The sequence below is a fragment of the Agelaius phoeniceus genome, chromosome 24, assembly GCF_051311805.1.
Source record: "Agelaius phoeniceus isolate bAgePho1 chromosome 24, bAgePho1.hap1, whole genome shotgun sequence".
Classification (NCBI taxonomy): Eukaryota; Metazoa; Chordata; class Aves; order Passeriformes; family Icteridae; genus Agelaius; species Agelaius phoeniceus.
Genome location: NC_135288.1, coordinates 6,235,240 through 6,260,408, shown reverse-complemented (window position 1 = coordinate 6,260,408; position 25,169 = coordinate 6,235,240). Strand labels below are relative to the sequence as shown.

General features: G+C 43.2%; 2 protein-coding genes across 7 annotated transcripts in view; one reads left to right on the top strand and one right to left on the bottom strand.

Annotated features, from left to right (window-relative positions):
* Positions 1-3,305, bottom strand: part of CFAP74 (cilia and flagella associated protein 74) — a 38,317-nt gene extending 35,012 nt beyond the window's left edge. For 3 of the 4 annotated variants that reach the window (XM_077190338.1, XM_077190341.1, XM_077190340.1), the window contains exons 1-5: positions 3,210-3,305; positions 1,922-2,264; positions 1,448-1,538; positions 867-1,019; positions 574-672 (exon numbers count right to left, since the gene is read on the bottom strand). In XM_077190338.1, coding sequence (XP_077046453.1) covers positions 574-672; positions 867-1,019; positions 1,448-1,538; positions 1,922-2,237 — 659 coding nt within the window. In that variant the 5' untranslated portion in view covers positions 2,238-2,264; positions 3,210-3,305. The remainder of the gene's footprint in view (positions 1-573; positions 673-866; positions 1,020-1,447; positions 1,539-1,921; positions 2,265-3,209) is intronic. The other variant, XM_077190339.1, reaches the window with a different exon arrangement.
* Positions 3,306-8,937: 5,632 nt separating this feature from the next.
* Positions 8,938-23,873, top strand: GABRD (gamma-aminobutyric acid type A receptor subunit delta). 3 transcript variants are annotated; one of them, XM_077190343.1, is made up of 9 exons: positions 8,938-9,078; positions 17,050-17,162; positions 17,714-17,781; positions 18,135-18,355; positions 19,151-19,233; positions 20,543-20,680; positions 21,595-21,747; positions 22,414-22,625; positions 22,949-23,873. In XM_077190343.1, the coding sequence occupies exons 1-9, from the start codon at positions 8,990-8,992 to the stop codon at positions 23,246-23,248; spliced, it is 1,377 nt and encodes a 458-aa protein (XP_077046458.1). In that variant the 5' UTR covers positions 8,938-8,989; the 3' UTR covers positions 23,249-23,873. The 3 variants fall into 3 exon arrangements, with proteins under 3 accessions (XP_077046458.1, XP_077046457.1, XP_054503693.1); XM_077190342.1 differs by having other exon boundaries at positions 21,592-21,747; XM_054647718.2 differs by lacking the exon at positions 8,938-9,078 and adding an exon at positions 9,777-10,348 and having other exon boundaries at positions 21,592-21,747.
* The last annotated feature ends 1,296 nt before the right edge of the window (positions 23,874-25,169 follow it).

Below are 25,169 nucleotides of genomic sequence, written 5' to 3'. Positions count from 1 at the left end.
TAACCTGCCTTCCTCTCTCTCATTCATTGTGCTCTAACCTGGAGATTAACACAGGTTAGAAATGCAGCTGCGAAGTTTGTTCACAAGCCTCTGGCTCCTGGTACACAAGCCACCCACTGCTTTCTATTTAAACCAAATGTGAAGAGTACAGTAAATTGCCTCCCACTTGATAGCACAAGTGTTTCAGAGCAGCTCCTGTATGCAGAGCTACTCCTGAAAGGCATTCCTGCATTCCAGAACAACACAGGAAAGGAATGGCACACGTATGTGTGCATTTATAAAAATATATTCACACACATATATAGAAATCCTGAGTGAATAATCACCAGAAGCAAAGCCATGACCTCCAGGAGTGTCACAGCACCTTGATTCATCAGACTGAATAGAAGATTGACATAACTGACAGCAGTGGGCTAGGCTGATTTAGTACCTGTTGTTACATTTTAAAATATATGCCTCTTTCATACCCATTCCCAAGTTTCCACCTCTTCCTGCTCTTATCTCATTAATTACACACAGATGAGCATAGTGGATGCCTGTAATCCTTGGTATCCAGAAATACTCTCTACCTACACATTGCCAGCCTCCTCCTCTCTCTCTATTTCCATGTCTACATGATCCAGCTGCTTTGCCAGCATCTTGCTCCGCAGCCGACAGGCACTCAGCGTGTCACTGCAAGAAACAAACACATCATTTCTGTTCTGTAGGTGCTTTTCTCAGTGAAACTCTTCTTTTTGGGGGCAAGATTTACAGCCAGGATTCCTGTCAGATACACAGTTCCATAAACTCCAGTATTTATGAGGATACAGTATCTCAGTATTGGCTGGGGATTTGTGCTGATGGATTATGGTTGTTTAAACACTAACCTGGTTTTTTGGACCATCAGTTTCTTTTCCCTGACCTTGTCATCGAGCAATTGGAGGCTTCTCAGTGAGTTTGATATGTGAATTTTGTCTGCAGACTTCAGAGGCTGAATGGTACCAATGCTGCCCAAAGAGTGTTCTGAGCTTTGCCTTTGACTTGGAACACACAACCAACAAAGAAACAATGTGAAACTGTAGCAATGTGAAGTTTGTCTGACATCCTTACATCCCTGCTTTCTGTTTTATTCTAGCAGAACTGTTACAAATAAGACCATTATAAATAATGAAGAACATGAACACAAACAGCACAGGAAGTTTGCATGCATGGACTTAAGCCAGGATTTTCAGTATTGGATATCCAATGTTGAACATTTATACCCTCATTTAAAGCACTAATGATGTGTCTTTGTTTTAAAATGCCTGTGGCTCCTCTTGATCCCACCTTGGCTTTGCAATTTTAGCGTTCCTGAACAATAGTTTACAATTTAACAGGAACATTTTAAACTAGTTTAAGCCATGTCTTACACAGCTGGTCACTCAGCACCACTGAGGAAATTCTGTTTGAACTGGAACAAGGTATTTACATGGTAGAATCAGACTGGTCTCCAGCATCTTCAAAAGTGTCCTCGTTTTCCATCTTGGCACCAACATCCAGCTCTTCTTCCAGCTCATATTCTAGCAGATATTGAAACAACAGCTTAATAAAGAGACTTGGAATTTTAAAATGCAAAGCTTTCTATATTTGCTGTCAAGTCACAGCGTGGAGAATCAGATGTGACATTTTATAGCATTACTGCAGTGTACATTAAAAAATTCATATGGCAAAACACACAGGACTATGATACACCTGCAAATGAACAAGAGAATGTTCTCTGCCTTCATGTGGAAGTGTCACCAAGAATCCCATTTATGTGGGAAAATCCCAGACAAGAACAGGGAGCGGGACAAGGGAGGGTAATGTATTGTCAGGTTCTGGCCAATGATCTAACATGTTTATCTTACATTAAGCTTACATTAATGTCAGTTTTTTGTGAGTTATCATAACAATTCATTTTCACCTTCCCAGTGTTCTTCCAAGTCAAGGAGCTGATCAGCTGCATCTTCTTTTTCTTCCTCTTCTTCTTTTTCTTCTTCCTCTTCTTGTTCGTCTTGTTCTTCTTCCTCTTCTTGTTCTTCTTCCTCTTCTTCTCTTTCTTTTTCCTCCTCTTCTTCTCCTTCTTCCTTTTCTCTTTCTTCTTCTTCTTCTTCTCTTTCTTTGTTTTCCTCTTCTTTTTCTTCTTCTTCCTCTTCTTGTCTTTCCTCTTCCTCCTCTAGAAACACTAGAGGAGACATTTGCTGTTCTCCCTCACTAAAACTGATCTCACGGCCTTCCATGGTGACAGCTCTTTCCAAATGACCAGGCTGAATAAAAAGAAAAACATGTTTTCCACATCAAATCTCCAACAACTTGCAAGAGTGGTGACTATCTCAGGAGGTGAATTCACAGCATTCAGTATGCATTTAATGCATGTGAAATGACTGGATACACCACCTCTGTGCTAGTTATACATTTTGAGTATCAACTATAATAAATCTCTTAGTGAAAAGCAAGGACTCTGCCTTTTTTTTTCTTTTAACAATCAGCTCAGTAATTAAACAAACCTTCTGGATGTATTTTATCCACTTACACCATGAGTTTACCTCAAATGATTTAGGCACAACTCCAACAAACACTCTTTGTCCTTGAGTCTTGTGGAGTTCTCCAATGCAAAGCAAACTGTTTCCAAGTGTTGTTACAATTTATTAGCATTCAGTAAATTCTGCATGTCATCTAGAATGAGTTATTACCACATGGTTGAGCATTTCACATCTTACCCACAGAAAGACTTGGACATATGATTAATTTTAACGAAGGTGGCTCAGCTTTGAGTGCATTTATGTAAATCCTTCTGCAGAACTCAAGAAAAATCAACAAAAAGAGAGCATCTATTTTCTGTGGTTAGGGAGCAGAGAAAACACACTCCAGGATTTGAAGTAAGGAGGAATGAGTAAATGATAGAAGCCACCCGAAAGCCAAGTAGGATTCCTACGCTGGGCTACTGATTATGGGATGTTGGTGGCACTAAGAAGTGGCACAAACATCAAACGCAGCCAATGCAGCAGCGGCCCCAACGCCTTCAGCCAAATCGCTGTGTTGTGAGGTTGTCCGGCTCCAACTCCCAAAGAACAAAATTTGGGGTAAATTAGGCCGAGATGCACAGCACAGGCCCGAGCCCTCCCACAGGACACCCCGGGGCAGTCTCGGTGTTCCCGGCGCTGTCCCCTCAGGGCGCTGTCCCCTCAGGGCGCTGTCCCCTCACGGCTCACCGCGCTCAGCCCCCGGCCCGGCTCCTCACGGCCCGGGCCCGCCGCGCCGCCCGCGCTGCCACGGCAACGGCGCCAACCACCGCGCGCGGGGGCGCCGCGCACGCACGGCCGCGATCCGCCCCCGAACCGCCGCGGGCGCGGGGCGGCGCTGCCGGCGCGGCTCGCCGGGTTCCCCCCGGCCGCGGGGTGGTGCGGGCCGGGACGGGCCGGGGTCCGAGAGCCGGGGTCCGGTGGCCGAGGGCCGGTGGCCGGTGGCCGAGGGCCGGGGTCCCTGTATCCGGGTCCGATGTCTGAGGGCCGGGTCCGGTGTCCGAGGGCCGGGGTCTCTGGGTCCGGGTCCGGTGTCTGAGGGCCAGGTCCGGTGTCCGAGGGCCGGGATCTCTGGGTCCGGGTCCGGTGTCTGAGGGCCGGGGTCCCTGGGTCCGGGTCCGGTGTCTGAGGGCCGGTGTCCGTTGTCCGAGGGCCAGGGGCCGTGGGCTGATGTCCGGTGTCCAGGGGTCCCTGGGTCTGGGTCCGATGTCCCTGGTGTCCTCGCAGTTGTTCAGATCATTGAAGGTCTGAGCCATCTTGAGCAGCTCTCTGGGGAGTTTTCCTGCTTGACGATTGTTTACATTATTTATTGGCAGAGGTAGATTAGAATATGAAACACTGACACGCTTTTTGCACGTTCTTTGGAAGAATGGTTTACACTTTGGAAATACAGTGACATTAACAATTCCATCGTATTGGTGTCAGTAGTTACCCTGGTGGGAGCACCTCTACCTGTGCTGCCTGTCTGGGACATCTGGTTCGGGTGGTTTCAGGTAACCAAAGCCAGAGACATTCTCAGTGAGCTTTCAGCTTAATGTTTATTCACATACATTTTTAAATTTTAAGTAAGTTGGTGGCATTATGTTTAAAACCCTTTTTGTGAATTCAGATGACTTGCTGCAATGTGAAGTCCTGTGGATTTGGGGTTGGAGCACTCATGTTAGAATACTGAAGGTTTCCAAGTTTCAATCCAAAAGGAATCTGTCTTAAATGTCTTTTCAGAAGTAAGCCTGTACTATCCTGACAAAAGCATTTCACCACTAGTTACTAATTAAAGGTTATTACAGCAGAAATCATGTACTGCTCATGCTGCCCATTTATTATGTCACATTCTGAACAGGTCCTTTGGCTTCAGCAGCAACTCCAGCTCTAGAGGTTCCATATAAACTTCTGTGATTGTTATAAATATGCACAAAATCACTACATGAAAGGTCTTTGGATGATATTTCAGTGATTTACATACTCACAGTGAATGTCTGTGTTCATGAAGTGAACCAGTTTGAATATTCTGTCCTGCAGCAGAATCTCCTGAGCTTGTGTGTTTGATTTCAAGTGTTCAGTACCAGATTTAGGGTGCCCAGAGCTGCTGGGGCTGCCCCATCCCTGGAAGTGTCCAAGGCCAGGTTGGACGTGGCTTGGAGCCACCTGGGCTAGTGGGAGGTGGCCCTGGGTGAGCTTTGAGTTCCCTTCCAACGCAGGCCATTCTATGATTCTGTGGTTTTAGCTCTAAATTGGTGATTAACTGGGTTTCCTTGCTGTTCTATTCCTTGTGTTACCTTGACAAAGTCAAGGACCAGTGCAGCTGGATCCACAGCACAGCAGCTCCCTCACTCTTGGCACTAGGCCTCGATGACGTGCCAGAGAAACCCAGCTATTCACAGACTCCCAGGGATTCAGTTATTAAAATACTGAGACATCATCTGCACCAAAATACACCCTGATCTGTACACAGAGACAGATGCATTCTCAGATTTATTTAGTTGAAAACGTTCCTTAATTGTAAGCAATATTTCTGTAATTGTTATTGTTGCTATGAGAGTAAGGTCTAGGTTTTGATCCCAAGCACATGCTGCTAATCTGAGCATTTATTTCCACTGGCACACACAGTATGGAGTATAAATTACTCACAGTGACCAGTGCATTGTCCCATATTTATGCTATAGGTCCTCAATCTTGAGAAATACACAGGCATTCTTAGCTCTATAAATGGTGGAATCTTGATTTTATGGCATCTATTCATATTACATAAAACAAATTACATACAGACATTTGCAGGATTAAAGCTACAAGATGTAGGCTAAAAATATGCAGTGATTAACTGTATAGCTCTCTCTGCAGATCTGGAATAGTTATAACTGTGTTAACTCTGAACCTGCCAGTTCCCACACTCCTCAAGTTGGGATGAAAAACATCCAAGCACGGATTTTCCCCTCAAGAAAACACCCAGAAGAACACCTGGAAATATCACTGATTGTCAGTTTCTTGGGATATTTCTCTTCAAGGTATTTTTTCAGTCCCAATTTACAACTGTTTGAATTATTTTCATAACGAGAACATCAACAAGGGTCATGATTTTGTTTCAGGTGAATACCGTGTTTTTAGGGAAAGACAATGTAGATTTTTCTCATAGAGATAGGAAAGGAAGAAGATATCTGCAGTTCCTCTGAAGGAAATTATGGCTTCCCAGCCAAGTTCTTATCTCTCAATCTACAACTTACGTCTATCAACTTAAAGCCAGTGAATCTTTAAGATTTAAGCTCCTGGAAATGTACAAAAAAGGCTTTGGTTGATGCAGCTCTTCCAGATTTTGTGGGTTCTGGACCCCAGTGATCCGTCTAGGAGAAGCTGGGAAAGGGAGTGAGCAGATTCAGATGAAAGCCCTGCTGTTTGCTGCCAGGGCTCAGTTCAGAGGCATTTCTGTGGAGCTCCTGCAGCAGCACCTGAGGATCAGCTGGAAAGGCAGCAGAGCTGGCCACTTCCCTGTGCTGTGTGGCTGCATGCTGTGCTTCCACAGGCACTTGGCATTTCCCTCCCGAACGTTTCCAAGGTGACAGGAACTCATATATGGAGCTTTCTGGCGTTTAGGCAGGAAGACATGCCAATAATGGAATCTGCATTTTGGCAGGGTGCTTCGTATCAATTACATAACACAACTTGTCTGCCCCGTTGTTTGATAGGGATCGATGTTGGCCTGTAAACAATGGCAAACATTGATTTGTCGGACTGTAAATAATGGCAAACATTGATGAGCATCTTCCCAATGACTCATCCTTACAGATGTATGGACAGAAAATGAGAGGGGCACTTGCTGTCAGAGCACTTCGTGGAGGAATGGCCTGGGATGGCAGCAGCTGGGAGTGCACCCCTGAGAGCAGCACATCTGGGGTAAAAATGTCACCCTGGTCCTGGAATTAGCCCTGCCTTGGGGGAAAAGTGGGGAATTTCATCCCAAATCTGTTGCGTAAAGAAAAGGAGGGCAAAGTGTCTGGCTGCAGTGTGCTTCATGATTATAAAAAAAATTATGCAGATTGAGGGAGGAACTAGATGTTCTACAGAACATTTAGAAACAGATAAAAACTATATTCCCAGCACTTAAGGTGAAAGGGAAATTAATATTGTGGTTATCCAGATACTGATTAAATACAGACACGTTTGTGTTGGGGCTGGGGACGTTCAGACAGTGCAAGTACAGTACAACCTCTGAAACGAGCTAAATATTTCCACCATGCAATTGCTACTGATATTCCCAAATCTCATTTACAAAAATAGGCATATGTGTGTAATTTATATATCTCGAGACATTTGGCGATGTTGCCACAACAGTCTTTCACGAGCTGCTTAGGTGGAATCATGGGAGGGTGAGACTAATTATCCGTGTGGTACATTTTTTGCCTCTTAAAATTATATGTGACAATATGATATCTTTATTTTTCTGGCAGTAAAACCACCTGTTCTATTTAGAAAATGATCTATTAAGAATACCAGGTAAGGCAGTGCAGCCATAAAATAAATTGAAATAATGTCCTTTTGATACAGTCTCAAAATCCTGACTGATAAATGACTGAAAATTGGTTTTTTGGCCCAAATCACTGAGTATGCTTCTCCTCAATGCCATCAAATGACACCATCCAGTAAATGATTGTATGGTAGCAGTTACAGAGTATGGATGACTGTGATCAGGGAAAATTCATACCTGTTACACGTTCCAGAAGAAAAATACTTGACAGATACTGAAATGTGGGATTCTGGCTTCAGTGTAGTAAAAGATACTTCAAAGTTGTGACCTTTATTAGTGCTTGAGTAGGGTAGATACTTCAGGAATTAGTTACTGTTGATATAGTAGTAATAACTAATGATTTAATAAATAGTAATCATTAAATATCATTGTAAAATTGCCCAGATGCGGGTGGAGCCCATTAGCATTTGACCTGGCATGGACAAACACTACAGGAACACTGATTTAAGGGTCTGTGTTGCTCCCACAGCTCTACTACAGCTTTACTACAGCACAGATCAAAGTCTGCCCTGAGCTGTGTGACTCTGACCTGACATCCTGGTCCTGCTGGAGCTGCAGTGACCCCACCCAGTCCCCAAGGGTCCCTGAGCCCCCATGCAAGGCCAGAGCCTGGGATGGACATTTCCATGGAAGGTGGTGCCTGCAGCCACAGGGATTGAGGAGGAGTTTGTTAGAGTGAAAAAAAGGCTTAGGGAACATTGAGTATCATGGGCCATCTTTTTAAGACTATTTGACAGTTCCCAGCCGGGAGCTAAAGCTAAAGGAAAGCTTTAATTATTTTCAAGAGGATTAGATGAGAAAGATTTGGAGAGCTTATTTATTTTGTTTTGTTTTGATGTTTTAATGGCAATTTTAATAGTTTCTTAATCTATGTCTTTGCAATTTTAATCTGTCATTGACTGTAATGAGTTTGGGATATTTAGCTAGAACTGTAGGAAATTAAATGTATTGTTGACCTTTATTATTTTATCTCCTCTCTTCCCTTTGGCAATTGGAGTTATTTATTTTGAGTGGGTTGTGCATATATGTGTATATATATATATATATATATATATATATATATATATATATATATATGTACCAGTCTATTTTAAATACGTATTGTATGTAAAACCAACTAAATCCAAGGCTGAATGACCAAACATTTGTCCTTCTCCTTTATGAGGTTATAATCAAGGCCCTTGTGGATAAAATGTAATTTATTTATCTGAGAGAACTCTCCCATGTCTTTTAGGACTGCCATTGTATTTTCACTTGTGTCAGTGGTCACTTTTGTAGCAAAGTCTGTCCTTTCATAACATGGTGTGCTTATATCAACACACAAGCACACACATCACACACTTACACGTGTCATCCACACATAAAATCCACTCAGACACAATCCAAATGTTAAAAATGCCTCTGTGGATTTTGGGGATATTTTTACAGCTATATGCTGAAGATATAGAAAATGTTCTTTTTTACTAGTAAATTAGGTGACAGTTCTCCAGCCAGAGGAGAGCAACACTGAGGAATTCTCAGCAAAGGTACGTAGCCCACAGCACCATCAGCCTTATGAGTAGGAAAAATATGAAAAATCTCAACTGAAAATATCCCAAAAAGTGTGAATGTGTTATATGGAGAGACAAAGTCATTCTGTTCTTTGTGTCACCAGGTAAATTCCATTCAAAATCTTTCAGCTTACTTCCTAAAAAAAAATAAATCATGCAATAATCTGACTCCTTGAGTTAAATTTGTGTCTTTTCCTCCTTTTTGGATGTTAGCTGCAGGATTGCCATTGAGATGGGCAGAGGGAGGAAAAGATCAGAAAGAAAATAACCTCTTACGTTATTCTCAGGCTTATGTCATGCCTGTGTTTGTTGTATTACATTTGTGTGTGTGTTGTACATCTGTTCCCCTGGATTTCATGGGGCTGTTGTTCCCCTCACCCACCACCCCTCAGTAGCCATTTGAAATGTTGGTACTAAATAACAATACAGAACTAAGAAGACAAAAAGATGAATCCAGCACTTTACCCCAGGTGCCTCCGTTCATTAGCTTAAGGTACCTGCACAATCATTTTTGTTTTATAATATAATTTCTTGAAAATGTCTCCTTCACACTGTTTCCTTTGTGGGTTGGTTTTAAAATTGTCATTCGAGATTGAACAGCACCAAAAAGCCGAGGAGGCGGAGGAGGAGAGAAGGAAAGAGCGAATATGGAGGAGAAAACCGAGTTTGACCTGCAAGTCAAGATGAGCCCGAGGTCCCGAGGAGCCCCGTGGCCGGGTCCGCGCTGGCCCCGTGCCGGGAGCGGCGGTGCCCGGGAGCCGGCGGAGGGACCGGGAGTTGGCGAGGCACGAGCGGTGGAAGCGCTGGACGACGGCAGCCCGAGCAGCCCGGGATGGAGCAGTGAACTGCTCCGAGCGTTTCACTGTAGAGAAGCCCCCCGGGAGCCCGAGAGCGGCGAGGCAGAAGTTTGTGCGCGGCTCTGCCCCTCTCGGTGGTACGGCCGGGCCGGGACAGCGCGCAGGCAGCGGAGAGGCGGCATTTCCCCGGGCACGGTCCCGGCCCCAGCGGCGGTGCGCTCGGAGCGATGCCGGAGCCGGGCTGCAGCTGCGGTGCCCGGGTGCCGCCGGGATTTGCCGGGAGCTCGGGGGGGCGGCGGGGGGCGGCGGCGGCGGCGGTGCTGCGGTTCACATGCCCCGTGCGGAGCGGGCACGGCGGCTCTGCGCCCCCGAGCGCCCCGGGACCGGCCGCCCCTGCCCTGGGCTCGGGCTGCAGCTCCTCCTGCTCCTCCCCGGCACCATGCGCGCAGGACATTAGTGGCTCCGGAGCACTTTGAGTTGCTCCCACCCCGCTCCGTGGGATTAATCTATCCTTTTGGAGGTTATTTTCGGCAAGCAGCCTCGCAGGCGGGCAGAGCGGCCGGAGGAAGAGCCCGCGGCAGGGGAGGGATGCGGGAGCAGGGCAGCGGAGCCGGGCGGGACTGAGCCACCCGCAGAGGAGAGGAGGAGAGGGAAGGAGAAGAGAGGAGAGGAGAGGAGAGCTGCCCTGCTCCCTGCTCCCGTGCCGGGCTGCCTGCATGGCTCCCGGGCACTGTGGAGATTGTGGGGGCTGCTGCTGCTGAGCAACCATCCATCGCTTTAAACTCAGCCTCAACTTAGCGCAGCAGGCAAGAATGGCAAAGCCACTGGAGCTTTGGAGCTGCCAGGAGAGCCGGGGAACCTGGGTTTTGGTCGCTGCTGTCTAATAAATGGGAGTAAAATGGAATTTCTTACCTGGGTTTTTCCTGCCTTGATTCTACTGTGCACCCAACAGCACAGGTGTATCAGGTAAGAAAACATCTCCTTCTTTCTTAGCCTGGCCTCAGGCAGCCGTTCTCTTGGGGTAGCTGGAGTGAGTGATGCCAGCTCTGGCTGGGGCTCCCACTTTGCCCAGGGATGATTTCTGCACTTATGGGCCACGACTGCTTGGAGTGAGCGTTCAGGAGAAAAAGGGCCCTTGACTGAAGAGTTTCCTTAATGTGCCTCATCTGTTACAGTTTTTTCTTTCTTCATTCCCTAGCCGAGAATGCACTTCTGCCAGTTGAGCAGCAGTTTCTTGGCTTAGTCAGGGGCTATGTTTTTAACAGGATGCTCCTGGAACCTTTTTCCCGAGGGCACTTACTCTAAATTGGGGGCAATCACTTTTTGTAAGGCACTGCAATATCCCAGCTCAGCCTCAGCCCCTCCAGCAGCTCTGTAGGGGCCTGCTTGAACATGAAACTCTTCCCTAAACCCCAGCACAGCCAGTGGGGTACGAACTGAATAGCTCTGCTTAGGGCCTCCATAGGTGCCATTAAAACCCCAAAATCCAACCATCCCTTTCTAATGAGTTCATTAAGTCTCCTGAACTTGGGTTAGCAGGAAGGGACTGTCAGAGATCTTAGGGGAAAAAAATGTGGAGAACTCAAATCATTTTTTAAAATAATAAATTTTAAAGAAAGATGCATATTTGCAGCTCTCAGTCACATTTCCTCTGAAGGTGTTAGCTAGGCAACCAGCGCCGGTCTCGGAATATTCTTATTCTCTCCAGATCTGGAGGCTGGATGTGGAGAAAGCTTGCCATGATTACGCAATGAAAATAGAGGGGGGAGTAAAAAAGAACTTGCTGCATGTAAAAACATGCCTACACCCCCCAGAGCAGGGGTGGTTGTGGCATTAAAGGGGTCTTACAGCTCCTGCTTCATAGACATCCTTAATAGCTTCAGAGGAGTGGAAGAGGCAAAGTGGGAACTGTAGTAAAACATAACATTGTTGTTACACGTTTTGGAATTAATTAGGGAGATCTGATTTTTTTCACTGGGAAAGAAAAGAATCTTGCTCAGAGAAAGTGTCAAGTCAACTGCTCTTAGTCAGGATTGACAGAATGATTTATCCTGTGACCTTGAGTCTGTTCTCCAGGGTCAGATCCTGACATCCTCTGAAGCAATCCAGTGGTACAGTGAAGGCAGAGGAAATATTGCTTATTACCTAAGGGCACCCACACCTTGCCCATCATTTCAATGATCCTGTTTGTCCCTCTGCAACTGGGCTACCATTGAAGCTGGGGGTTGAAAAGTGATGTTTGAGTACATAAGACCAAAAAAAGAGAGAATTTTAAGGAAGAGTCAGTCTTCTCAGCCTGACCCCGAGGTCTGCTCCTAGGCACAGGATATGTGTTTGGTGGATACATTATTTATTTTATTATTAATTCCCTAATTGACTTTCTCCAGTTACACAATAGTGATGAATTTTTTGTAGGAATACATTCACTCATGGCAGACTCAGGCAAGGCAAATTCTAAGTTAAATTCCAACTGTTCAGGTTGTAGTCTTCCAAATATTTCAAAGTGTGAGACATTCCATGGTCAAGGAAAGCTTCCCTGTTTAGATTCAGGATTTAGGGTGGCTATGGCAGGACACTGTTTAATCACTGTAAAAAGGGAGTAGCCTTGCTTGCTTGTGTACTTTGGATCAGTTAAACAGAACTGAAGTGAAATTTTATCCTTTTATTAGTAAAAATATTTTTGGTACAAGATGTTTTTATGAATAGCAGCATATTAATGGGCAAAACTGCCAATGGCTTCATTTTAAATCCCTGTTTTTGTTTTCTAAATGCAGTGTGATTCAGAATTTTGATGATAGAGGCCATCCAACACCCCTAAATTCTCTGTTCCCGAGTTCTGTGCACTGTATATTGAAAAAAACCCATATTCCAAAAGGAATAACATTTTGGTGATTTTGAAATTCATCAGTAAGACAAAAGAGACAAAAGACTTCCCAAAGGCAAAACCAGCAGTGAAAATAATGTTGTGGTTTGCAGAGGGTGGAAGTGGGGGATGTATGCAGGCTGCTTCCTCAGAGCATTTCTGAATACCCTCCTGGGGTGCTTTAGCTGTGTGTAAAGCCATTTCTCTGTCATGTGTGTTGTTTGTCTGAAGTGAATGAGCCACATTCAGCCTAAGTCAGCACATTTTTGTCAGGTAAATATTTTTTAAAAATCGTGGTTTTTGGTCTGCTGAAGCCAGTGATTAGTGGCCAGGAATTTGGCATTTAAATGATTGACAGGTCTTCAGGACAAAGACTGTGGCTTCCACTGTTTTATCAGGGTTTGAGATGCTGTGGATGCTGCAATAATAAATGTGCCACAGGGAATGAGATCATCTGCAGAAAGACATTTGGGGAGATATTTCTTCATTTGTGTGAGGAAAGAGCACTTCTGAAAGGAGTTTTGGGGTGTGTGTCTGTACTGTGTCATTTCTCACTGAAAGAGATTTTAATTCTCTAATTAGAATAGGTGTATATTTAATATTTAAGTTTCCTCTCTGTTAAGTGACTTTTCTACTCTTGCATTTAATTGTCATTCTGCTGTGTGTCTCCCTAAGCCTTTTACTTCTATTTGTGGAAACAGAGCAGCTTTAACACGTGAATGTATGCAAAGAGTGGTCCATTTTCTGTAGCTTAAAACTGCCAGAGAGGCTTTGATGTTCTAAAGGTTGCCATGAATTAAGCCTAATGCCTTTTCAATTACATTTCAAAATACAAACCATATTTACAGTGAGCTTCCCTTAGAGTCTGGAATGGCAGATGGGAAGGATATACACCCTGCTCTGGGTAATCCTGGAGTTTGGCAGAGGTCAGATTGTTCACTGACCTTGCAGGATATCCCTTGTCTTTTTCCCAAGGAAAAGTTTTCTTCAGTGGTGATGACATCTGGGACATCTGTCCCAAATGCTTCTCAAAATGAAATACACTGATCCCAGTCCTCCAGTCCAACTGGTTTTTCCATCTGCCAGGTTAAAAGATTCATATAACAACAATGCCACAATCCCCAAGAGAATCAGGTTAGCAGATCTAGAGAAGAAACAGAAGATGCAAAAAGCGATTTTCCACATCTTGCTGCCGTGGGAATTTTTCAGAAGATCAGTGCAGCCTCCTGACCAGTGAGGCATCAAATCCAGGTCCTACTGGCCACTGACTTAAGGATCCTGAGCTTTTTTTGCAGTGATCCTGGAGATTTTGGCTCTGCTGGGCAGAAATGAAATTGCTGATACTATCCCTTGCTCAGTGCTGTTGTGCTCTCATTCACATGGAACTTACAGATTGCCTCTTGCTTTGGTGTGGTTAAATACCAGATATTTTCTAGTAATATTGATAAACTTCCAGCAAGTGTTCTCAAGCAGTGTTCTGGAAGAGAGCACAGACAGGCCAGTGGCTCACCTGTCTGACAAGCCCTTGGAAGATGTGCTGTCCAAGTTGATGGATGGTTCTCCCCCAGATTGCTCCTCATTTGTAGGAAGTCCTGGTCCTGCAGCAGCTGGGAGGGAGGTGTCAGCTTGTACAGGAAGGATTTTGGGATAGGTGTACTTTTTATTCTGGAACTGCTCATACTTAGCCCTGAAAGGGACATTTCTTTGCTCTGTCACGTGACATTCATTGCTTGGAGTTGCTTTATCAATATTTATCAATATTTATCAATATTAGGGGCAGAGGAACTCCACAGGTTTGTGCACTTTATCAATGGGGATTTCCTTTCCCTTTGTCTATGCAGGAGAACCCTCGATTGCTTTCATGGTTTAGACAGCAGTAATCTCTTTTCAATGAGCTCAGCTGAAGTTCTCCCAATGCTCCAGATATGGACAGATGCAAACATATCCTCAAAAACATCTGCTTGAAATGAGATGTGTACAGAGTCAGAGCATGGATCATCTTCAGCTTTCCCTTTGGGAATGACTTCCAGAGGGACAGAGGTGCCCAGGGCTGTTGCCATTCAGCAGTGGGGCCCTCCACACTGTCCTGTGCAAAAGAGAAGCTTTGCAGGAGCTTTCTACCCCTTGGATTTGACAAATCAATATCTTGATTTTACAAAGTCCTTTTTCTTACTGAAACGAGCTTTACAGCAGCTTACATTAGGAAGTGAAGTTGCTGAATCAACTAATAATAGTTGCCTTTCTTTTCATCCTAACTGCTTACACTATGAAAAGTTAATCCCTTCCAATGCATCTTTTCTATGCTGGTCTTCCTTTTTCAGGTACAATAATGAATAATATTTTAGGCCATTTATAATCCCAACTGCTTATCAAGGATGAAGTAAATTCTCCCACCATTCTTCTTGTAACTTTAAAGCCCTGGATGTGATGTGTAGAAGTCTAGAGGAATGACTCAAAGGGGTTTTCACCACATGGTAAATGGAGCCATAAAATTATTTCAGCTGTAATATTTTAATAACCCCCCCTGGTATTAAGTGCATATAGCTCCACTAACTCCAGCACATTTGTTACACTGATGATCTGACCCTAAGGCTTTATTAATAATAGAAACAAGATTTATTTTAATTGTGTCATGGATATTTAAGTAAAACTCCCTCTAGATTGTAATCTTCTTAAAACACATGGCAGGCTCAATGTAGCCCTCAGTCTTTAACCCAGCTCTCATCATTTTAACTTCCTTGGAGCTCCACAGCTTTCCTTAATGCCATTAAAATGAATCCTGACACTGGAGAACAGCTGAACTCCAGGCTTTGTCAAAACATGATCAGCACATGGGATCCATCACTACGGTGCTGTCACCTCCTGACTTGAATTCTGTTTTCAAAACACTTTCTGAACTTGGTTGCTGCTTTAGCAACAGAAGCTGAAAAGCATCACCTTCTATTGAGAAGTGAAAGAGATTTTCTGCAGATATATTCATTCAAGTGTACTGCAGCTATTTAATTAGGAAAAGACATAGAGTACCATTCTTTACATATAAAAGGATCTCTGACATTTTACTGGGACTTGTGAATTACAAATAAGTATGTTTTTAAACAAACTTATTATAAAGCTATAATTACAGTAAATAATGATGGTTGGATGATTGAAAGACCAGCAGTCTGATAGAAAGAAGTTGATATAGTTGATGAGACCCAATAAAGAAGGAAAATACCTCTGCCAAGATCTGTTATAAATCTTCAAAGCCCTTGTCTAAATCAATTATGTTATTCCAATTTATGTAGCTGAAAACACGTCTTGGAGTGTTCCAAGATCCTTCCTCAGAAGAGACAGAGGGACCTGAGAAGTAGCTGGGATAATAATTTGAGAGGAGCATACAGCAGTGTGCTCATGGCAAGGAAATCTTTGAAATGCAGTTTAACAGCCCATTTTGCTGGGAACTAATGAAGCTGCACTTGGAGCAGGGTCCCTGTGCTGGGAGGTCACAGAGGCTTTGGCAGCTCTGCTAATGCAAGACTTCAGTGGCTGTGCTGCTCCAAACTTACATTACACTCTGCAGCCCCAGAACTGCTCCCTTATATAATTATAGAGTCCAGACAAGAATTGGAAGACCAGGGCAATCAAAGGTTTTTCTTTCAGTCTGTGTGAGAGGAGTTGGTTATTGTAGGATACTCTGTTCCTGTGCTGGCAATAACTGCTTGTGCTGAGCTGAATGCCCAGGCTGGCATATTTTGGAGATAAAAACCATGTGCTTTATGTGGGTCAATGTCACATGAACACTCTAAGAAAGTTATGTAAGTACCAAGGCAGAATGTGTTTGTGGTGTATTACTCTGCAGCCTTCCATGGATATTTAACCATTTCTCTTCTGTTACAAGTCATAGGTACCTCTCAAATGCCACATTTATAGCTGGGCTCAGTGGAAGATGCTAAACCAGTGCTCAGGCAGCTTTGATCCAGTACTTGCATTCAGCCACAGGCCCTCCCAAACCACTGGGAAGTTTTCTCTTTGCAAATGGTGCTGTCAGACATTGTCCAGCTCCTCATTTATCTCTTCCTGCCCCGTCAGTCCCAGTGCAGTGAGAGGAACAGTGTGAGCAGGCTCAGATCTTCAAGTGGAGCCTGCCAGGTTTAGCAGATAATGAAGACAGCACAACCTTGCCTTTGTTTGTAAGAGATGGAGGAATATCCACATCACTGCTTGTGCAGAGCTGAGGGGCTGGCAAATGGCAACCAAAGACTTCATGAGCATCACTGAGGCAAGAAGAGGCCCCTGGGAGAGGAGCCTGACTGCTGGGAGAGGCTGTGCAGGAGCACAAACCCCACAGCAACATCTTCTCCCAAGCAAAACCTGCTGCCTGCTATCCACATTCCAGATGTGCAGTTTTTCCTGTTTTCCTGCCACATTTGACAATGCTCCAGCCTTCTTGATCTCAGCTGTTGTAGAGTAAGAAGCTGTCACAGCTGCATTTCAGAGTTCACAGATGCATTTTAGGCAGTATACAAAGTATCTTCGTTTCTCTCATGCTTTTCTAAGTTCTTAAATTTATTTTTCCTACTTTTTTTAGAAAGAAACAAACTTTTAAAAGTATGTGCTTGTACTTAAAGAAGCCACAGTCTTGCCTGAAATTTGTTTTGATTTAAACAGAAATATCTGAAATGGTTTTCCTACCTATAAAAATCTCCAGTATAGCTGATTCTACTGTAGGTGGTCTCTGGTGTAAAAGAAGTCAATAACCTCCATTTGCTGTCATTCTCTGTCTGTGAACATGGGACATTTTAAGATACTTGTTCTCTTTACCCAGAGCTATGAGTGACATCGGAGATTACATAGGTTCCAACATTGAGATCTCCTGGTTGCCCAACCTGGATGATTTGATGAAAGGGTACGCACGAAATTTCAGGCCTGGGATTGGAGGTGAGACTTGGAGAATGAATCATGTCTCTTTGGTTTTTACAGTCCTTCTGATGTTTATGTCAAATTCATACTTTAAATAATTTAAAAGTTGTGATTGTCTTTTACTTGGATGCTGGAAAAAAATAACAATCAACATTTTGCTTGATTTTGACAAGAGACAGACTGTTCAACAGCAACACAGGCTTCTGATGCAGCTCTTAAATCGTTGACATCTAAGTTGAAGGAATTTTGTATTTCATTAAATGGTGATAATTTCTGCATCTGCTTGAAGTCATGCTGTCTTAAACTAGATAATGTGATTTGCAGAAAGGATTCTGTGATTTTCAGTACTTGTGATTTTATCTTGTGTCTCTTATCTCTGAAGTGAGGTGTGCTGTTGGAAATTGAGGGCACAATTGGTAAAAGATTTAAAACTCTTGCTTTAAGAATGTACTTTATAATGGGAAACACTCCAGTGAACTGATGAAAGAATTAACAGTCTGGGGTCATTGAGATTTTTATGGGTACTATGATGATATTAATCACCACATTCAAACATTTTTTTTCCTCAGGTCCTCCTGTTAATGTTGCTCTGGCAATTGAAGTAGCCAGCATTGACCACATCTCAGAAGTGAACATGGTACAGTATCAGATTTTTTAGTTCTGATTTAAAATAGCAAAGGTTCAAACCCAGAAGCTGTATTTGCTGAGCTATGTAAACTGATTTTCTCTGTCAACACCTATGCAACTCTTGCAATGTGTTATGTATAACATTGATATTGAATAACATTTTATATCTTGTGCTTACCCATAGTAGGAGCACATGACCAAAATACAAATGCTTGGGCAGCTCCCTGGCTGACTAAGTATAAAATATGTATTTGCACTGAAAGCAAATAATATATTTCTAGGCTAAGACATTGATTTTTGGCTAAGGTCCAAGACATTATCATTGTCAGCATCCCTTCTTAATGAGGATTTCTCTTGTCACAGGAATACACCATGACAGTATTTCTGCACCAGAGCTGGCGAGACGATCGTCTGTCTTACAACCACACCAACGAGACTCTGGGCTTGGACAGCAGGTTTGTGGACAAGCTCTGGTTGCCAGATACTTTCATAGTCAATGCCAAGTCTGCCTGGTTCCATGATGTGACTGTGGAAAACAAACTTATCAGGCTCCAGCCAGATGGAGTCATTTTATACAGCATCAGGTGAGTGACAAACAGTACAAGTGTTCTCTGCTGTGTGTTAACTTTTTGAATGCTCTATAATCAGTCAGCATTCCAAGGAGGATTTCCTGAAATAATTATTGGTTCAAAATTGAAGAAAAGCTCCTGTCCCCCTATCCTTTTCTTTCTGAGAGGTCAGGAAGGTCTCTTTGGCAGCACTAACACATTTTGCAATGCACAGTCACTGGCCATGTCCAGAATGCCCTCAGTGGGAGAGAAGCCCCTCGTGGCTTTGGTCACTGGGCAAAGAGGTGCTGAATACAGAGCAAAGATTCTGTTCTCCACTCCCTCACTTTATTTTCCAAGGGAGCTGTGAGCCTGGTTTAGGCTCAGCTTCCCCATCTTTCACACAGACAAAGTAGCGTTTCTCACTTTTGAAGAGGGCTGTGGCTGGAACTCAGTAACTATATTGACAGTTAATTGTGTAATGTTCTGAAAAATAATGAATGTGCACCTTTGAAACTGTGAGTCCAAAGTGCCCCTTAAGGTATTGGTAGTGATCTTGGGGACAGTGAAAGGGAGGAGATGGAATCAGAAAATTCCTTTTTATCATCACCAGTAGCTGCAGAATCCTCTGACGCTGACGAGTCATTTGACCTTTTTTCAATTCCCTCTGCCTCTGGGTTTCCCACAGACTCAGGCAGCAGCCCGCAGGACTTTGAAAACAGTTTCCTTTGTTAGCAATAAAGTTTCAAAGTTTTCCACTCAGTCCTTTGAGTTGTGAGGAAAAGGCTCTGTCTGAATGTCCCTAACTGGTGTTCCTGTTGCTCCAACCAGGATTACCTCAACAGTGGCCTGTGACATGGACCTTTCCAAGTACCCAATGGATGAGCAGGAATGCATGTTGGATTTGGAGAGCTGTAAGGGCTGAGTACCTCTGTGTTCTGTGTAAAGCTGCATCCATGGTGCTGAGATAGCTGCACTTGCCTGGGATGATTCTGCTTTAGTCACTTGGAGTTTAAGTGAACAGAAATCTCTTCATTCCCTGTGTTGGGCATTAGACTGGGGACTTTTCAATACCAGGCCAACCCTGGTCCAATCCAAATCTCTAGGATTTGATGTAGGGACGATGAACAATGTACAGTCCTGCTGACAAATGTCTGGAACTTTGTGCTTTATGTGAAACCTTGTGCAGTTGTGACAGTCACTGGCATTACTGAGGTTTGTATCAAATCCAGTGAGAACAAGTAGAAAAGCCCACAGGCAAAATGTGATGTGCTATTTTTAATTTATGAGAAAATAGGAAAAAGAAAGAATTCCCTGCTTTTAATGAATGCCATTGTGAGTAACCTTCACACAGCTCTTTAACTTGCCTTGGCATTCGTGTATCTGTTACACAGAAATCCATCAGAATGCTGCATGGATGGGCTTAATTCATTTGTACTCACAAAGGAGGGTGAAGAATGGATTTCTATTTTATCCAGCTTGTATTTAATCTATGATCAGCATGTAATTCCCATGAGCATTAATACTTCTGAATGAAAATCACCACTGACACAAGCAGGGACCACCCAGCCAGGGAAAGTGAATCTGGATTTTAGATCAAGGAACCTACAGGTGCTGAGGGTTGCAGAGACCTGGGAATAGCAGATCCTGAGCAGATCCCTTGGCCTGTTGATGCAGGTTTCTGGTTTTCTTTTTTGTCACTGACTTTGTTTTCTAGGCTGTTAACCACAATACCATTTTCTCCTGTCAAAAATAGCAATCTACAGTTTTACTTACATAATCACCAAATGCAGAGGCAGCAGACAGTGCCCCAGCAATTCCTTCCCTCTCCCAGTGAGTTCTGCAGGGAGTTTTGGTGGGGGTTGAAGGTTTTAATTGAATTTGAGGGTTTTCATTTCAGTGAAGCAAACAGAAATAAAGTCTCTTTAAACAAATGGATGCTTTAGTAGCAAGTTGTCAATGAACAGCAAAAGTAGGAAAGATTGATTTCCTGTGCATTTGCATATTACATAAATCCTGTCATTCATATCCCCCTTTCTGCCACGGCCCAGGTGCCCTGCACCTCTCCAAAGCAGAGAGAATGATCCAGACTGAATCTCAGCACCTTTGCAACGTGTCTGGTGGAAATCAGCATAGCAGGGGAGTTAGAGAACTTCTACCATGAATTCTCTAAGCTCTGAATTCTCCCTTGAACTTTGTGTTTATTCAGCTTTCTTTTGGCAGATGGTTACTCTTCAGAGGACATTGTCTACCACTGGTCAGAAAACCAGGAGGAGATCCATGGGCTGGATAAGCTGCAGCTTGCTCAATTCACAATTACCAATTACCAGTTCACAACAGAAATTATGAACTTCAAATCTGGTAACAGAACCTTTCTTCAATTCAGGGACAGTATCTGACTTTTTTCCTGCAGAGAGAAACCTCCTCTATCTGTAATAGAAAATCCTTCTCCTTAAGTAACTAATTTAAGAACCTGTCAGGTTTCTGATAAGAGTTTTCTTCATCTTCCACTTGTAAGAAGTGCCATTCTTTGCTGAGCCTCTAGGTAGCCACTGCAGCATCTTCTGTCCTTTAGCTCTCTCTGCTTGACAAAATACTGCGTGGAGTAGCCAGACAGCACTTGATAAAAAGCACTTGAGGTATAGCTCACATTTTCTTGACCTAATTTGCAACTTCAGATCAAGAAAAATTTCCATTAGCCCTGATGTTATGGAGCTTATGACGTACAGTCAGATCAGTCTAATTCTACCCCGTAGAAGGCAGTGGTGTGTATGTCTATCACTGGGCTTATTGCAATGTTTGTACAAGATTGGAGTCATTTCTTTCCTGCTGATTTTTCATCCTCTTTCATGTATTCAGATTCTCATTTATGCTGCACATCTCCTCTAAGCTCTTTTTTGAGTTTGAAATTAACTTGGCCTTTTAAAAAATCTAAATTTAGTATCTGGAGGACTTTCTACAGCAGATGATAAGACAGTACACATTTTGAAGCAATACTGTTATTTGAGAAGACTCATGATTTTATTTTCAGATCTGGCATTGATATGACCTGAGACAAATCATTTGACCTATTCTTAGCTGATGAAAGCTGCAGAACCTCGTGCAGGGTTTATGAAGCATCAATCGAACAGCATCGGAAAAGCTTTTTGTGACCCTTGTGCAGGAGATGCTAAAGAGTGTAGCTCTGTGTCATTATCTGAAATGGCATTTGAAAGCTCAATCCAAGTGTAATTCCCACAGCCAGAATCTCTTCTGCCTGCTCTCTTTTCCAGCAGGTCAGTTTCCCAGGCTCAGTCTCCACTTCCACCTGCGGCGGAATCGAGGAGTTTACATCATCCAGTCCTATGTCCCTTCCATCCTGCTGGTGGCCATGTCCTGGGTGTCCTTCTGGATCAGCCAGTCAGCTGTGCCTGCCAGGGTGTCACTAGGTAAAGCTTGGGCACTCAGGGCAAGGGAGTGCTCAGTGGCAATTGTGCTCTGGTAATCCTCATGAAGGTGCATCCATGACCACCGTGTTTACATTGCAGAAGGGAGGGTTCTTTGAGAGATTTCTCTCCTGGTTTAAAATCTGTCCTGTTATCAGAGCAGTTCCTCAGTAAGGAACAGCAAATAACCAACGAGGGAGGGTTAAAAGCAGTAATGATTGTGAAAGAAATGAAAGAATTGATTTGAAGGAACTGGGACAGTGGCAAAAAAAATGTTCCTGAAGCTTGTGGGTCTTTTTGTCTGACTAAGGGTTGCCAGTCCAGATGTAAAAGTGTTTGAGGGTTAATTATTTGGGTTTTGTTTTTTCTGTGTTTGAGGGTTAATTATTTGGGTTTTGTTTTTCCTATGTTTGAGGGTTAATTATTTGGGTTTTGGTTTTTCTATGTTTGAGGGTTAATTATTTGGGTTTTGTTTTTTCTGATCTAGGACAAGACCAAGAATAACTTGTTCAAAGCTGCCTTAGTCATACAAATGCAGTTTCTGAAAAGTTTTGAAAATCAGAAGCCGCAGTATTAAGGGGCTTTTACTGTGAAAATGATAATAATTCATATTAATAAATATATTTATGTATATTAGTGCATGCATTTCTCTCTCATGGCGCCCTGCAGGTATCACCACAGTTCTTACAATGACCACTCTGATGGTCAGTGCCCGATCCTCACTCCCACGAGCCTCTGCCATCAAGGCACTGGACGTTTACTTCTGGATCTGCTACGTGTTTGTCTTTGCTGCTCTGGTGGAATATGCCTTTGCACATTTCAATGCTGACTACATGAAAAAGCAGAAGAACAAGATCAAGGCGAGAAGGCAGAGTGCAGAGGTCAGTAAGTGTGATTCTGGGAATAACTTTGCCACAGCAATCACCCTGCTTCGTGACCTTGTACTCCAAATTCTCCCTGAGAAGAAAGGCTTTGAGAATGTTCTCCATGGTGCCTCAGTAATTCAGAGCATGGAAAGCCATAACCAGAATTCTGTGTGTAGCACAGAGCCTTCCATCAGTCCTGCCAAAGCAGGGGTTGGTTAAACCCCATTTACCACACATGGATCCCAGGGGTGTTTCACCGTGCTGGGGCCATGATAGCTTGGATAAATGACACTGTCCTTGCCCTATCAATTGCCATTGTTCTCCTCTCTCCTTTGCAGATCAACGTGAAGAATGCCATTGTTCTGTTCTCCCTCTCCATAGCTGGTGTGAGCCAGGAACTGGCCATTTCCAACAGGCAGCACCGAATCCCCAGAAGCCTGCCTGGATCATATGGCACAATAGAAATAGAAACTGGAGAGACAAAACAGCAGCAGGGAATGAAACTGGACAAAAAGACTGGCCTGAAGTCCCTCTTTAAGCCCATTGATGCTGACACCATTGACATTTATGCCAGAGCCGTGTTCCCAGCAGCCTTTGCAGCAGTCAATGTTATATACTGGGTTGCATACACAATGTAAAGGCAACAAAAAAAGGAAAACTCTTCCCAAGACCTACAAACTGAACAATACCCACAGGCTAAAAAGCCCTCACTGAAACTGAATTGAGGCACCTCTTCTCAAAGTATTTTCCAACGAGCTCAAACACTTCCAAAGTCAAGAAGGTCCTGCTATGAATTCCTACTCAAAGCAGCAATTTATTGCTGACCTGATTTGATACGTGAGACTGCACTCTGCCAAACAATTCCAGTTCTTCCTTTCCTGTAATACCATGAGACAACTTTTCATATGTACATATTTGTAGCAAAAGTTTAAACCTTAAATGACCATGGTTTTCCTCCACTTCAAGGTTGATCAGTAATGAAGATTTAGCTTTTCACACTCAGATAATTTCCTTTTTATTTGTAATGAAAGAGCTCATTCCTCACTTCTGCACGAGTGGTTTTCTGCATCTGTGGGCTGGTCTAGGTTTAACAGTAGTGCTAAAGTTGGAGTTTTTAATCAGAAAAATCTCATGAACAAAGTAAAAGGGAATAGAGGGGAGTGGAGGTTTTTTCTTAAAATATTATTTGTCTTGGGTAAAGTATTGAAAAATTTCAATGCTCTTAGTCACAGCATGAAATAAAATATACTACATAAAATTCTACTGAATTGTTAATAATGACTGTATTACATTTCAGATCTGAGCTAATGAAAGTTTAAACATTTAAACACAGAAATGTTTATTAGTTTAATAGGCCCCAAAATAGATAAAGTGGTTTAGAACCACAGGGAAAGCTCAGGCTTCCTGTGTTAGATTGGGGAAAATTTGAAAGGTGCTTGATAATGAAGGAAGTCAGGCTCCATTTGCAGGAATGACTTTAGAATTTGTTCTGTTAATTTTCACTGAGAACCTACCATGTGTGCCTCTGAAAATATCCTTTTTGAATCTGTCCCTAAATAGCTGAGGGAAGTAAAAAAATTTCATAACTGTCGAAGTTATTCTGTTGCTTTGGATATTTTTGCTGGTTTTATTCAGAGGCTGACCTAATCTCTTAGGCCTCCTCACTTCCATTATTCAACAGTGAAATTTATGGGTCCTCATACACACTGCTTAATTCAGGACTAGATCTCTCACCCAACTCATGCAAAATAACACTTTGTTCTGTAAATAATCTCAGTGAGCTCAGCAAGTGAACACAGTACTCACAACAAACTAGTTTCACAATTATTCTCTAAAACCTCCACAGTAAATAGATTGGAATATGGATTAAAACAAATATTGAAATATTGTTAATGTAGGAAGCCAATATAATACAGTACAAAAGGGCAATTTATTTTCTGGATATTGTTGCCTTGAAAGTGAGAGGTTGTTTTAAAAATAGAGACTGCCACAAAAGAAAAGGTGAAATGAGAGAGAGGGAAGGAAGGAAGCAAAGCAAGAGGCTGAAAGCTGCAATGGAAAGGAGCATGGAGAGAGACTCAGGCAGAGGCTGTAGGTGAGAGAAGAGCTTTGCTGGCATTTAGGATGGAGCTCTGGAACGTGTGCCTGACAATTACAGTTGCAATAAGGGTGAAAGGAGGATTTGATCCTGGTGGAGTATGTGCACATTCCTCCTGCCTTAACTCAGCTGTGATTTAAAGTTTGATTTCATATGACCAGCACTGAAAGATAAAATGTTTTAGCACTGATTTATAACTTAGAATGAGATTTGCTCATATCAGCCAAGTAAGAGAACGCTTTGAAGGAAAAAAAAATGATCTTGAACTGGCTGTAATAGAAAATATGCTCCACTGTAGGTCAGGTTCACCTCAGTCTTTAGTTCCTGTTATCATGGAAAGCTACCAGCCAGGAGAGTGCTGGAAACCCCAGGGACACCGAGCTGGGATTGCTCCAGCAGGCCCCCCCCCAGCCCAGCCCTGCACTGACACCTGGATTCTGCTCCCACATCTCACCACGGAG

What these genes read in the sequence shown, in the direction of transcription:
- GABRD (XM_077190342.1), top strand. Translation starts at nt 8,990, where the DNA reads ATGTTGGTACTAAATAACAATACAGAACTAAGAAGACAAAAAGATGAA. An exon ending in AATTATGAACTTCAAATCTG is followed by an intron (nt 20,681 to 21,591) that starts GTAACAGAACCT and finishes TCTCTTTTCCAG; the next exon opens with CAGGTCAGTTTCCCAGGCTC. An exon ending in CGAGAAGGCAGAGTGCAGAG is followed by an intron (nt 22,626 to 22,948) that starts GTCAGTAAGTGT and finishes TCTCCTTTGCAG; the next exon opens with ATCAACGTGAAGAATGCCAT.